General features: G+C 47.7%; 1 protein-coding gene across 1 annotated transcript; it reads left to right on the top strand.

Annotated features, from left to right (window-relative positions):
* The first annotated feature begins 6959 nt into the window (after nt 1-6959).
* MLN (motilin) lies at nt 6960-13532 on the top strand. The gene is made up of 4 exons (XM_065403415.1): nt 6960-7088; nt 10241-10357; nt 13283-13391; nt 13486-13532. The coding sequence occupies exons 1-4, from the start codon at nt 6969-6971 to the stop codon at nt 13530-13532; spliced, it is 393 nt and encodes a 130-aa protein (XP_065259487.1). The 5' UTR covers nt 6960-6968.

A 13532-nucleotide genomic window follows, 5' to 3' on the forward strand; every position in this document is an offset into this window, starting at 1 on the left:
CTCCTGGCGCCACCTCTCCTCCCGTTCCATGACTGCTCTGTGCATTTGTGACAAGTTCTCCCTCCACTGTGTCGTCTGGGCTGCCTGCTCTCGTGAGCACTCCATAAGTTCATAAAACATGTCTTCACGAGTTTTTCTCTTCCTTCTTCTAATCTGCGCTAGCCTCTGGGAGTGTAATGCCAGGCTGGGTTGGGAGACAGTCGCAGATGTGTCTGTGGGAATGGGAAAAAGGGAGTAAATTCCTGAGCCAGATAAATGAAGTTGCTAACAAAGAGCATAGTCTTTCTCTGTGAACAACACCATGCACTGCACCTTTCACATGCGCACTCAGGACAAGGTCGAATTTTCGGCCCTCGCCTTATGTGTCTGGGGTCCTGCAGTTGCGATCAGAGAAGCGTTGCAGGACACCTCTACTTCTGCTGCGGGCAAACATGGTAAGCCGTAGACTTGTGGCAGCTTAAACATGTAATAGTAGCACTGGGCTCCTTTCGCACTGAATGCAAGGCCACTCTCTGCTGGCAGCAATCAGGGAAGCATGAGCTCTGCCCCTGTCCCACCACCTCGCGGCTGTCCCCGGGAAAGATCCCTGTATGCTGCCCCTCTGCCGCCTCCACCGCGTGGCTGTAAAGCAGTCCAAATACTAACATTCCCCTCCCTAATTTAAAGCAGGGCGTCATGTGACATAACCCTCATGAGGATCTCGGAGACCGAGAGGGGAAGGATGCTGCGTGAATGCATGCAGAGGCCTGGGCCATATGCCGCCATGCTGTGCCGCGCACTGATCCCCGACTACCTCATGGACTCATGGCGTGGGAACGTGTGCTACCACGGGGGACCAAACAAGATTGCCCTGCCGTTGAACCTCGTGCGCATGCTGGAGCGGTACCTCCAGGAGAGCTATGCGGAGCTATCCCAGGAGGACTGTCTGTCCATTCCCGGGCACATTGACCGCCTTTTCCTTTAAGTTGAGCATAACGGACTACAGAGTGGAGGGGCCGTGTTGTGGACTAATCATGAATATCCGGACAGTACTTGATTTTCTATACATAGTTAGTACTAAAAAGTTTACTAAGCCAAATAAATCATGAACAACAAATTACTGAAATAGTTATTATTCCTGTTTTGTTATAAATAAAAGTTTCTATGTTTAACTGAGTGACTGAAAAGCCCATTCTTAACAATATAAATATTCCACTTATGTTAAAATGAAATGTTTAGATGTTTAAAGCACTCACTGCTTGATCCTTCCCCTGATTCGGTGTCCGGGGTAAGGGCTGTGGACGGTTGGTAGGGGATCTCTGTAAGGGTGATGAAGAGCTCCTGGCTGTCGTTGAAATCAGCGGTGCAAGCGCTGTCGACTGCCTCGTCCTCCTCATCTCCTTCCTCATCTTCCCCGTCACCTAACATTTCCGAGGAGGAACCGGCCGTGGACAATATCCCATCCTCGGAGTCCACGGTCACTGGTGGGGTAGTGGTGGCGGCCGCACCTAGGATGGAATGCAGTGCCTCGTAGAAACGTGATGTGTGGGGCTGGGATCCGGAGCGTCGGTTTGCCTCTTTGGTTTTTTGGTAGCCTTGTCTCAGCTCCTTGATTTTCACGCGGCACTGCGTTGCATCCCGGCTGTATCCTCTCTCTGCCATGGCTTTAGAGATCTTCTCATAGATCTTTGCATTCCTTCTTTTGGAGCGCAGCTCTGAAAGCACGGACTCATCGCCCCAGACAGCGATGAGATCCAACACCTCCCGATCAGTCCATGCTGGGGCCCTCTTTCTATTAGATTGCACGGCCAACTCTGCTGGAGAGCTCTGCATCGTTGCTAGTGCTGCTGAGCTCTCCACGCTGTCCAAACAGAAAATGAGATTCAAACTGGCCAGACAGGAAAAGGAATTCAAATTTTCCCGGGGCTTTTCCTGTGTGGCTGGTCAGAGCATCCGAGCTCGAAGTGCTGTCCAGAGCGTCAACAGAGTGGTGCACTGTGGGATAGCTCCCGGAGCTATTACCGTCGATTTCCATCCACACCTAGCCTAATTCGATATTGCCATTTCGAATTTAGCGCTACTCCTCTCGTTTTCGAGGATTACAGAAGTCGAATTTAAAAGAGCTCTATTTCGAACTAAGTAGCTTCCTGGTGTGGACGGGTGCAGGGTTAATTCGATGTAACGGCGCTAAATTCGATATAAGCTCCTAGTGTAGACCAGGCCTTAGTCCCCCGCTCCAGTAACGCCCATTATCGTGGTATCTAAGCTCTTCTCCTCTCTGATTTCTCTCCTATTCTGGGATCTTGCATCCATTTTTCCATGGAGTTTAATTTCTTGTTGCTAATGAGGCTGCTGCTGATGCTGCTCTCAGTCTCCATCCAGATACATCCTGCTGAACTCTCAGAGATAGGAAGGGCCAGTCCAGCCTACCCTGCCACCCGCAGAGCTGTCATGGCAAGAGTTAGTTGATTGCAGCTCAACAGAAACTTTTAAACAGGAGAGATGCCTCAAGCCTAATAAGGGGGATCAACATCACTGTTTAATCCAGGAGGAAGGTGCTTTCTGCACTTCCCTCTCTGTATGAGCATTGATTAAACTGACTCCATTCTCATTACCTGCCTGTTAGACCCATCAGACCGTGGAATATGTGGCAGAGACTCAGGGAGTCTTATGGGAATAGAGCGCTCCAGGAGATGCCCTGAACACAAGAGATGGAGCAGATGCAACTTCTGCCTAAATTAACCTTTTGATGTCCCTCACTGATCCTGAGCCAATGCTCAGGGGATAAAGGGCTTGATTGCTCATTGTGCTGTGAGTTGTGTTGTCATTTTAGACCAAAGGTCCCAGATCACAACGGTGGCATTTTACCGGAAATGCCAATGCAAGGTGCAGGGCAGTGTAGAATCCGGGCCAAAGTGCCCAGAATACCATGCTGTACTGATGCCCACCCTGGAATCTCCCCTCTTGGCACTTTCAAACGCTACCTGTGAAAGTACCTCACAAACAGCAAGCTATAGATTCGCCTGGGGAGGCGCTGAGCTGCAGCCTTAAAATATGAAAGACGTGTCCAGTTTACAAAGTCAGGAAGGGATGTTCAGTAGACTGGCTGGCTGGATAAAGTAAAAAAGCAGGAGCTTTTCTCCAGGAACAAAGAGAGAATGGCTTCACAAAGGGGTAGTAAGTGGGAGATGAAGGAGGTGACTGGGGTATTTTGGGGTGGGGGGGCAGTAGTTTATTGATGTTACGGAATAAATCAGGTGACACAAAAGAATGATCCTATTGCGAGATAATGTGCATCAGGACATAAGCATGGTAGAATCCTGTTTTAAGGACAGACCTAGGCAATCCCCTTTTGATCAGTACAGCCAAGCGATTGCTGCACATCACTGGGTCATGTAGTGCAACTGATTTTACAGCAGAATCCCCCAATGCAATCAGTAGGTCTGATAAGCCAGCCACTAACTGCCTAGGGTCAGGAAGAAACCTCACCATGTGGGCAGGATATTACAGAATTGTCTGTTGTGGGAGTTTTTAGCAACTGGGACTGGCCCCTGTTGCAGAGGGGGGCCGAGCTTCCGTTGCCCCAAACCTCACAAAGTCATGTGCACCTGTGCAAAGTGAACGCAATTTGGGGGTAATCCACTACTGGGCCAGATCCTTCGCTGGTGTAAATCAACACAGCTCCATTGATGTCAATGGAGTGACACCAGTTGACACCACCTTAGAATCTGGCCCTACCATTCTGTTTTGGTAGCATTTTGCACAGGTGTAAATGACAACACTTAGTGCAGAACAGTGGAGAAGCAGACCCAAGACCAGCACAGACTGTGATCTGATACATAAGTTCTAGTGTTTTTTATTCAGTGGCATCTGAGATGGCTCTTCCTTGGCTTTCCTGTGCTAGCACAATGCCAAAATGATCGGGTGGCAAACGCTGTGGGAGGGAATATTTGTTAGTTTCTATTGGTCTGTACAAGTTTATATTTACATGAAATCTAATTCTGGGGCCAGATTTGACCTGACAGTGTCCCTTTAATAATGCCTCAACCAAAAGCTTTTTAAAAATAATTAAGGATCAGGAAAAAATTGAGTAAAGCAGTTACGTAGTGGGACCAGACTTCATTAAATGTGTTCAAGAGAGAACGTTTTAATATTTAAAGAGATTTAATGTTTACATAAATCCTCCCTCTGATGTGAAATTGCTGTTAAATCAGGTTGGAAACTGGTTTTTAAATCCCTTTAAACTGGTTTCCTGTAGAGCTCGGGTGGTAAATGATGTCTGCAGCTCTGTATGACCTAGCAAGATTTATTAAGGGGCTCAGCCCACCTGTGGGAGTTGCCCATACTGTCTTATAGGTCCCTTATGGGATTAGAGACACTAGCATGCTGGCTTGATCTCCCTCCTCCCCTAAAGTTTATTGAGGGAAAATAAAAATAATTATAGTAAAACAGTTATATTAAAGCTGCCAAATCATGACACTTCCCTCACTATGGAAGCTCAGTGCGGTAGCTTGAAGCATTTTCCCCTGGGCAAGTCTGGATTTCATACACACTGTAACGGAGGCATAACACTGGCAAAACTGAATAGGTATTTAATGCTCCATAGGACTGTGTTTTAAACGTAGGACGTTACTGCCCAGGAACAGACCCATTCATGAGAAATGGCAGTGTGCAGTGCTTAGAGAGCAGTCCTGTTAATAAGGGCTCCTGGGTTGTATTCTCAACTCAGGGACAGAGTTAGAGCATAGGATCTGTACTCTGCTCTGACCACTAGACCCCACTCCCTAAAGCACGACCCCTTCGTTCTGTTCCCAGCTCTGCTATTGACTCAGTAACCGGGAGCAAGTTACTTTGCCTCTCCGTGACTCAGTTTCCCCAATTGTAAGATGGGGATAATGCAGTAGAGCACTTGGAGATCTTTGGGGGCAACGTGCTAGGTCAGGAATACAAAGTGCTATATTAAACCTGTTTATTAATTATTAATTATCCAGCTAGCAAAACCCAAGCATTCATCAAGTGCTGTGTATACAATTTAAAGTGCAAACAACTGGTATTACATAAGAACCTGCTTCATGGAAGCCCGCACTTAAACCGGAGTCTGTTGGAGGAGTTCTAGGCAGGGCTGCGTGGAACCTTCCCTTTCACTGCATAAAGACAGGATTTCTCCTCTGGAGCTGATTTCCCCTGCCCCACATCCTCTTCTGTGTTCATCTTCCAGGATGCTAGAAGTCAGGCTGGGAATCGAGAGGCTCACGGCTTGAACTGCACCGAGGTGCTTGAAGGTGGCCCTTCCTCTGGCTCTTGGTTAGAAAATGAAGCTGCCTCTTTGTTAAGTCAGGCCCCGATCCAGCAAGGGTCTTACGCAGGCAAAGAGTCCCAGTGAAGTCAATGTTCCAATGAACCAGTTGGTCCCTTGCTGTCTCAGAGCTTAAAACTGTTGCATTCTAGAGGTGGGAGTCTAGAAGTCCAGTCGGCTTAGATGACTCTCCTATGAAGAAGACGAGGCGGCTGTCAGTCACAGCTGCTGCAAGTTCAGAGGGCGTTCGTGTGTTTTAGGATGATGCAGTAGTCAAAGCAGCCTGTCAAAAGCTGGCACAGTTCCAAACTCTGCTTGCCAAAGGGAAGACATTCTAGACACCGCAACCATCTCAAGGTGGGGAACTCAATGGGTATGTGCACCTTATAGCCAGGACGTCATTCTAACTAGAGACATGCAAATGTACACTTCACGTCTCAGGGTAAGTCAGACCAGGCCCTCCTCAGCCTGCAGTTGCTCCATACGTTTTTTAGGCCAAGATTTTCAAAAGCAGCTGGTGATTTTGGGGACTCACTGCCCAGCATAAAAGGGCCTGATATGCAGGCAATGCTGAGCACCTGCCCTCTGGAAACAGGCCTCTTTTAAGGTGTCTCAAGTTGGGCACCCAAAATCACCAGTCACTTTTGGAAATCTCAGCCCGAACCTTTAGACATTTGTTTTGTTCAGCAACGCAGAGTTCCGGGGACTTTGGGGGAAACCTTCCTTCCAGATCATTTTTCGGCAGCATGAGGGCTGCCAGGAGAGCGCTCCCAAATACAAAAACTAAATGAAAACGTTCAGACTCCAAAGCAGTTTTCCTTTGTATGAACTGAGAAATGCTTCCCAGCCGGTGAAGTTTCCCAGCTCTGTGCTGTGCAAAGCAGGTGCAAACAAGCCCAGGTATCTTTACCCAAGTGCTTGCTGAGAGCACTTTGCCTCCTATACCAGGTAAGCATCCCCAGCTGCCAAATCATATGGTTCACTGGGTGTAGACCGTGTGGGGGTCAATCCTGTAGGGAAGTGAGAGTTGCAATTGTGGGGTGTTTATCATTCTTAGGAGTGGGCCATTGGCTGGAGGTCAGGCCCTCAAGGGGATGTTAGACTGTCACTCAACACCTAATGTCAGTGACAGAAGCAGCTTGGAGAACAAATATGAAGTCTATGGCTATTGATCAGAAATAAAGGCCAAAGAAAGTTGATTATTAAACCCAAGCTCCGTGTCCCAGGAAGGATAAATTGTCTGAACTATTTATCCACAAAAACTGGCTGGCTCACTACAAAAGCAATTTGCTCTCTCTTGGTAGTGACACCTCCTCACCAACTATTGGGAGTGGACCACATCCACCCTGCCTGAATTGGCCTTGTCAACACTGGTTCTCCACTTGTAAAGTAACTCCCTTCTCTTCATGTGCCAATATATTTATGCCTGTATCTGTAATTTTCATTCCATGCATCTGAAGAAGTGGGTTTTTTACCCACGAAAGCTTATGCTCTAATAAATTTGTTAGTCTCTAAGGTGCCACAAGTACTCCTGTTCTTTTTGTCTGAACTATAACTCAGGGTTATTCCTTTCTGGACGTGGCTCTTTGTTCCTGATGTTGGTTGAACTGCTGTGCACCGCAGGAGGCAGCCATCCCTGCTGGCATGTTCTGACCCTCCCCTCTCCTGTGTTGCTCAGGCTTTCTCAAGCTCCATGATGGTTTCGAGGAAGGTGGTGGCTTCTCTGCTGGTGGTGTATGTGGTGGCCATGCTGGCTGAACAGACTGAAGGCTACCTAGCCTTCTTCACTCGCAGCGACATCGAGAGGATGCAGGTAACCCCTGAGCACCATACTGCAATGGCCAGAGCCCTGTGTGGTGCAGAAAGGTGCATCCTGTGCATGCTTCCCATGCGTAGCTCATAGTTCATCCCCTCTGAGCAGAGACAGTGCCTGTTTGATAGATGGTTTCATGATGTTGCCAGTCATAGATTCATCGAGTTTAAGGCCAGAAGGGACCACCAGAGCTAGTCTGACCACCTGTCAGGCAGAGGCCACTACCTACAACCCAGCCACTTCCACACCAACCCCAACCACCAGAATTAGACCAAAGTATCACAGCCCTCATGAGACTAAACTATTTTGTGCCACGGGTAGAGAACAGGAGGCACTGAGGTGCACTAATGCCTGAGGCCCCTGCGGTGGCAGGGAATTGATTGAATGAGAACATACCTCATCATCCGCTAGGGGTCTGGCTGAGAGCAGCAGGCCCCTTTCTCTTATGCCTTGAGCCAACCAGTCTCCAGAGGTGAAGGGCTAGTGTGCTAACCCACTAAATCCTCCAGTGCGCCGGTGCCAGGCCTCACGCAGCACAGGTGAGAAAAGACAAGGGGGATGATTTCTTTAAGCCCGTGTAGTTGGAAAAGTGGGGCAAGTCCAGGGGAACTGGCTCAGTTTATTCTCAGTGGTGCTGTGGTGGAGCTGGTATCCCTTGAGAGGGTTCAAACCACCAACCTGTCAGGCAACAGCCTAAGACTGTACTTATAGGGTAATCGTCTACAAGCGTGCTCAGAGTGCTGACTTTGGCCCTGATTCAGGAAATCGTGTAAGCCTGGGCTTAACTTTAAACACACATTTATGTGCTTGCCTGAAGAGCAATGCTTTTCTTAGCTGGGGCTTTCAATGGGAGACGAACCTCAGGCCAACATAGTTCTTACTCATGTAAAGCTCTCAGTGGGTCAAAGGTTCAGACCAGCTCTCTCAAGTCCATCTCTAGTGGAAATGTAGCTGGAACAGACTCCCCGTAGCACGACTGGTCCCACAGCAGTACTGGGATGTGCTCGGCAGGGCAACTTACAGGATCCTCAAAGTGTGGGAAGCACTTTATTCACCAGTCCCGCAGAGGACTTTGAGTGAAAGACTCAGGATTAGACTGCAAGAGCCAGGATTCAGTTGAGCATAAAATAGGATAGTGGAAACAAAAGGCCCATTTACATTCGTCTGTGGATATTTTTTAACAGTTTTCTTTTATAATTGCTAATGGCTCGGATTTTTATGGAGAAGCTGCAGTCTCCCGTCATAATTCTGCCGTGCCTCTTTGTTCTAACAAATAATTAACCATGCGCCAAATAGGTTTCAGTTCTGGGACACGCATAGAGGAAAATCCTTTTCTTTTGATGTGAAACTAATGCTACTGAAAGATGCCAAGCTGACAGCCCTAGAGCCTGATGTTCTCTGTTTTCACACAGCACAGGCAAGCTTCTCACCCACCACCACCTCCACCTCACTGATGTGCTTCAGCTTGGAGAGACCATGGGTCAAATCCTGGCCCCATTGAAATAATTAGCCATACTCCCCTTGACTTCAATGGGGCCAGGATTTCACACCCTGTCTAGGAATTAGCAGGGATGGCCTATTCTTCCCTTGGTGTGTCTGCTGAGCATCCATGCGGCCGCTTCTTGGGTGTAGCATGGTCATTCTTCACCACTATCAGAGGCAAGGGGGGAAGTATGTGGATCCAGTTTAAACAATAAGGCAAACTAATGAGAAATGGGAAGCAGCCATGAAAGCTTCCCCATTGTGTCTCAGCACTGGCCTACAGAATGTACACTGATGTGGACTTTTGCAGTGTATCATTCACCAGTAGCCCATACAAACTCGCTTCCCCCTGGGGTGCTCATCACAATCAAGAGTCCTCTGGGGCGAGAGGGGAGTCCCTCTTATTGGTTGTCCAAAATCTGCCTCTCTCACACTGAAAATACCCCTTTTAAAATTCAGTGTGGCAGTTAGGGCAGCACTACGGACCCACCTCCAACAGACAGACCCTGCCTTGAACAACCACTCCAAAGACCCCCCAGCGGGTTCCCAAAGCCATAGTATGAAACCTTTCAACCCCCCTCAATTTTTGCTGCTCTCCTGGGGTTTGCGCTGAGCAGGGATTTCACTGCATATATCATAGAGGGACAACACAACCCGCCCCAGAATGGCTTATTAATAACACATAGCACGAGTGACGTGCTTGATGCTGGCAAAGGGGCTGGACAGGAATAGACTAATTAAACCTCAGCACCCCTTCCACGATGCTGCTGAGTATCAGTATTTATTCTACAGATGAGGAAACAGAAGTATGGGGGGCTGACATGACTTCCTCAAGGTCACACAAGGAGCCAGTGGCAGAACCTGGGTTAGGAGTCAGAAATGCCTAACCCCAAGCTCAATCCACTTGGCTGCCGTGCTTCTCTGGCCACCAGTGCGCATCCACATCTCTTAGCAGATCAAAGAAGTTACCTTCTACTGGGTCACCCCGTAGAGCTTTAGGCTGTTAACTGAAAGGTTGGTTTGAGCCCAGTGCCCACCCCAGGGATACCAGCTCTTTGACTTTTTGTCTGTACGATAGGGTCTGACCCAGTGTCCACTGAAATCAATGGGAGTCTTTCCAATGGGCACTGGATCAGGAGGACGGCAGGGAATAATCCTGCACTGGTTCCCAGGGGATGGACTAAAGGTGACTCATTAGGTTTCGCTGGTTTCTTATTTCTCTGGTTCAATGCCCTGTTCAGCTTGGGGTGAAGGATACACCAGCTGGCTCTCTTGATCTGCCAAGGGATGCGCTTGATACCGGAATAACAGCTGGTGTCATGTCGGAGCGGCACCAGCAGCAAGGACAAGGCGGCACCAGTAAGAGATGAACCATGCAAAGGGAGCAGGGGATTTGTAAGGAAAGGAATTCCCATTTGCAAACCCAGGTCCAAATCCTGCTCCCTGCTCTTAGCCCAAGTGACTCAGCTCGGTGCTGGAGAGCTTCGCTGCATGTGGATTCCCCTCCACCAGGTCAACTCATGGCCATGGAGCTGCTCCATGGACCCTACTCCAGCACGCTTCACCCTTTGCTGAACAAGCAGCCACTCTGCCCCACCCTGACCCTTGTCCCTGTGACCTTCCTGATCCTTGGTGTTTGTTCTTTACTGTACCTTGCCGTGTAGCTCCAGGAGAAACAGAGGAACAAAGCACAGAAGAAATCCTTGATGTTGCAGAAGCGATCAGAAGGCGGAGACGTTACCGAGCTCTCTGACGTGGAGCGTGTGGACGAGGGCGAGATCATCAAGGTGAGGGGAATGGTGGAGGGGACCCGTAAGTATATAAGGAAACCACACAGGTGCATTTGGGTGTCCAATAACCACGTTGGCTGACCAGATACAAACATATGAGGCCTACCTATATATGTATGCTGCTGCTCTGTTAGGTTCTGGTGGCTTCTGCAATAGAAGACAGTAAGTGAGTGCCACTAGCAGGCTTAGGAATTGTTTAAAGGGATACTACCCAATTCCTACAAACTGGACCCAGGCACTGAGCAAGTTTACATCAGAAGATGGGTGCAGGGTGCACCTCAGCCTTAAAAAATTGTCTTGAAAATTTCGTAGCTCAGCCCCTGAGTCTACTTACCCTGCCTGGCATACTAATGGTGAAAAATCTACCGATCTTTTATTTACCTCTCAATAAACACCTACTACTGCTGCTCAGGATTTTGCAAATCTGCTTTTGGTTTGGGATTTATCTTGATATTTACTAAAGTAGGCTTGTTATCACCTGTGAATTGTCCAGCACCTTTGAACCTGCAGGATTCCTAAGGACCTTGCAGAGCGGGTACCAAGTTTACAAACTTGAGTCCATCCAGCTTCACTGTTGGACTCTTAAATCATCACTCTGGGGCAGAAAAATACCTGTTTTAGAACATAAGAACATATTGGGCCATCTAGCCCAGCATTCTGTCTTCTGACAGTGGCCAATGCCAGGTGCTTCCCAGGGAATGAAGAGAACAGGGCAATCATCATGTGATCCGTCCCTTATCATCCCGTCCCAGCATCTGGCAATCAGAGGCTTAGGGACACCCAGAGCTTGGGGTTGCGTCCCTAACCATCTTGGCTAATAGCCATTGATGGACCTATTCCCCATGAATGTAGTTAATTCTTTTCTGAACCCAACTATGCTCTTGGTCTTCACAATATCCCCTAGCAATGATTTCCACAGGTTGACTGTGCATTGTGTGAAGAAATACTTCCTTCTGTTTTGTTTTAAACGTGTTGACTATTAATTTCATTGAGTGACCTTGGTTCTTGTGTTATGTGAAGGGGTAAATAACACTTCCTTATTCAATTTCTCCACACCAGTCATGATTTTTATAGACTTCTATCATATCCCCCCTTAGTTGTATCTTTTCCAAGCTGAACAATCCCAGTCTTTTAATCTCTCCTCATTTGGAACTTGTTCCATACCCTTAATCATTTTTGTTGCCCTTCTCTGTACCTTTTACATTTCTAATATATCTTTTGAGAGATGTGGCGACCAGAAAAGCACGCGGTATTCGAGGTGTGTGCATTCCATTGATTTATATAGGGGCATTATGATATTTACTGTCTTATTATCTTTCCCTTTCCTAATGGTCCCTAACATTGTTCACTTTTTGGACTGCCACTGCACATTGAGCAGATGTTTTCAGAGAACTATCCACAATGAGTCCAAGACAATGACTCTTTCTTGAGTGATAACAGCTAATTTAGATCCCATCATTTCGTATGTATAATTGGGATTATGTTTTCCAATTTGCATTTATCAACACTGAATTTCATCTGCCATTTTGTTGCCCAATCACCCAGTTTTGTGAAATCCCTTTGTAACTCTTCACAGTCTGCTTTGCATGTATCTTGAGTAATTATGTACCATCTGCAAACTTTGCCACCTTGCTGTTTACCCCTTTTTCCAGACCATTATGAATATGTTGAACAGCACTGGTCCCAGTAGAGATCCTTGGAGTACCCCTCTATTTACCTCTCTCCATTCTGAAAACTGACCATTTATTCCTACTCTTTGTTTCCTGTCTTTAAACCAGTTAGTGATACAGGAGAGGACTATCCCTCTTATTCCATGACTGCTTAGTTTGCTTAAGAGCCTTTGGTGAGGGACCTTGTCAAAGGTTTTCTGAAAGTCCAAGTTTTTTTTAGGCATCTGCGTGCTGATCTGAGCCCTTGGAGGCACGTTTGCTCAGTCACCCAAGTTAGAAAATTGGGCTCCTCTATTACAACCCAGGGATAGTTTCACCCACCAGGCAGTGCAGCCACTTCTGGGTTGGAAACATCACTATTCTTCATCACCAGCAAAGGGAAAGGAGAAAGAATGTGGCTGCACGGGAAATGTAGCTAGGTAGGATGTAAAGTCTAGCTGAGTTGGAATTTGGCCAGGACATTAGTTAACACATCTGCTCTTCCAAAACTGTCTAATATTAGTGTCTAAACACTGAGCATTCTCAGTCTTAAACATTAAATACCAGGCACATCCTGGTGTCTGACCACCACCCCCAAATGTGGCCTGAGCAACTCGTTCACTTTTGTTACATCCTAGCAACAGCTGTCCTGAGGTGCTGGATGCAGAAATGTGCCTCGTCCTACAGCTCTTACTCAGGCATCGGAGTCAATAGAACGACTGGCCTGAGAAAGAGTTGCAACACGGGGGGTTATCAAGTTCAAGGATCACTTTCTCCTTTGGGACCTTTGCTAATTGCAGAGGCCGTATGCTGTTTGTTGCCAGTGGCCTAGCCGCCTACGTTTCCAAGCCAACATCTGGATGACCCAATGGATTGAAGCTCTGGGACATCTAGCAACCCAAGAGTGAGTAAATAGTTCAAGGACTGCCCTCAAGGCCACTTATCCCTTGTGAAGACCCAGTCCATGTCAATGTCGACCGTACTAAGGCTGCAGTCCCTCTTCCCATTCATGTCCGTGGGGAAACTCCCATCGATTTGAACGGTGCAGGATCAAGCCCCAAATAGGAAACTAAATCAGCCCAGCTTTATTCCATGTGCCGGAACTTCCAGCTTGTTCCTAGTGCTACAACTTCCAGTGGCTTCCACCAAGTTGTAGCACTTAATTCTGTGCACAAGATCCCTTGTTCTTCAACATCGATAAAGTAGGAGGTGTGGTTATCCATCTCCCCCTGCTCCATTTTCCCTTTTTTGTTAACTATGCTTTCCTTCACAGCTGACTGCACCTGGAGAAACTGGAATGCGGCTCGACGCTAGGCAGCTGGAAAAATACCAGCACATCCTGGAGGAACTGCTAACTGAGATGCTACTGGACGCTCAAAATGGTACTGTAAGGAACTTGAACTGTGCCTCTCTCCCTCTCCTAGTGATATTTATATTCTGGGAATGGCTTTTGTGTCATGTTTGCTCCCTTTACAGAGTCCTCATTGTCCTCCCCTCCCACCATGGATACCCTCTGCGCTTAA

The sequence above is a fragment of the Emys orbicularis genome, chromosome 4, assembly GCF_028017835.1.
Source record: "Emys orbicularis isolate rEmyOrb1 chromosome 4, rEmyOrb1.hap1, whole genome shotgun sequence".
In the NCBI taxonomy this organism is placed as follows: Eukaryota; Metazoa; Chordata; order Testudines; family Emydidae; genus Emys; species Emys orbicularis.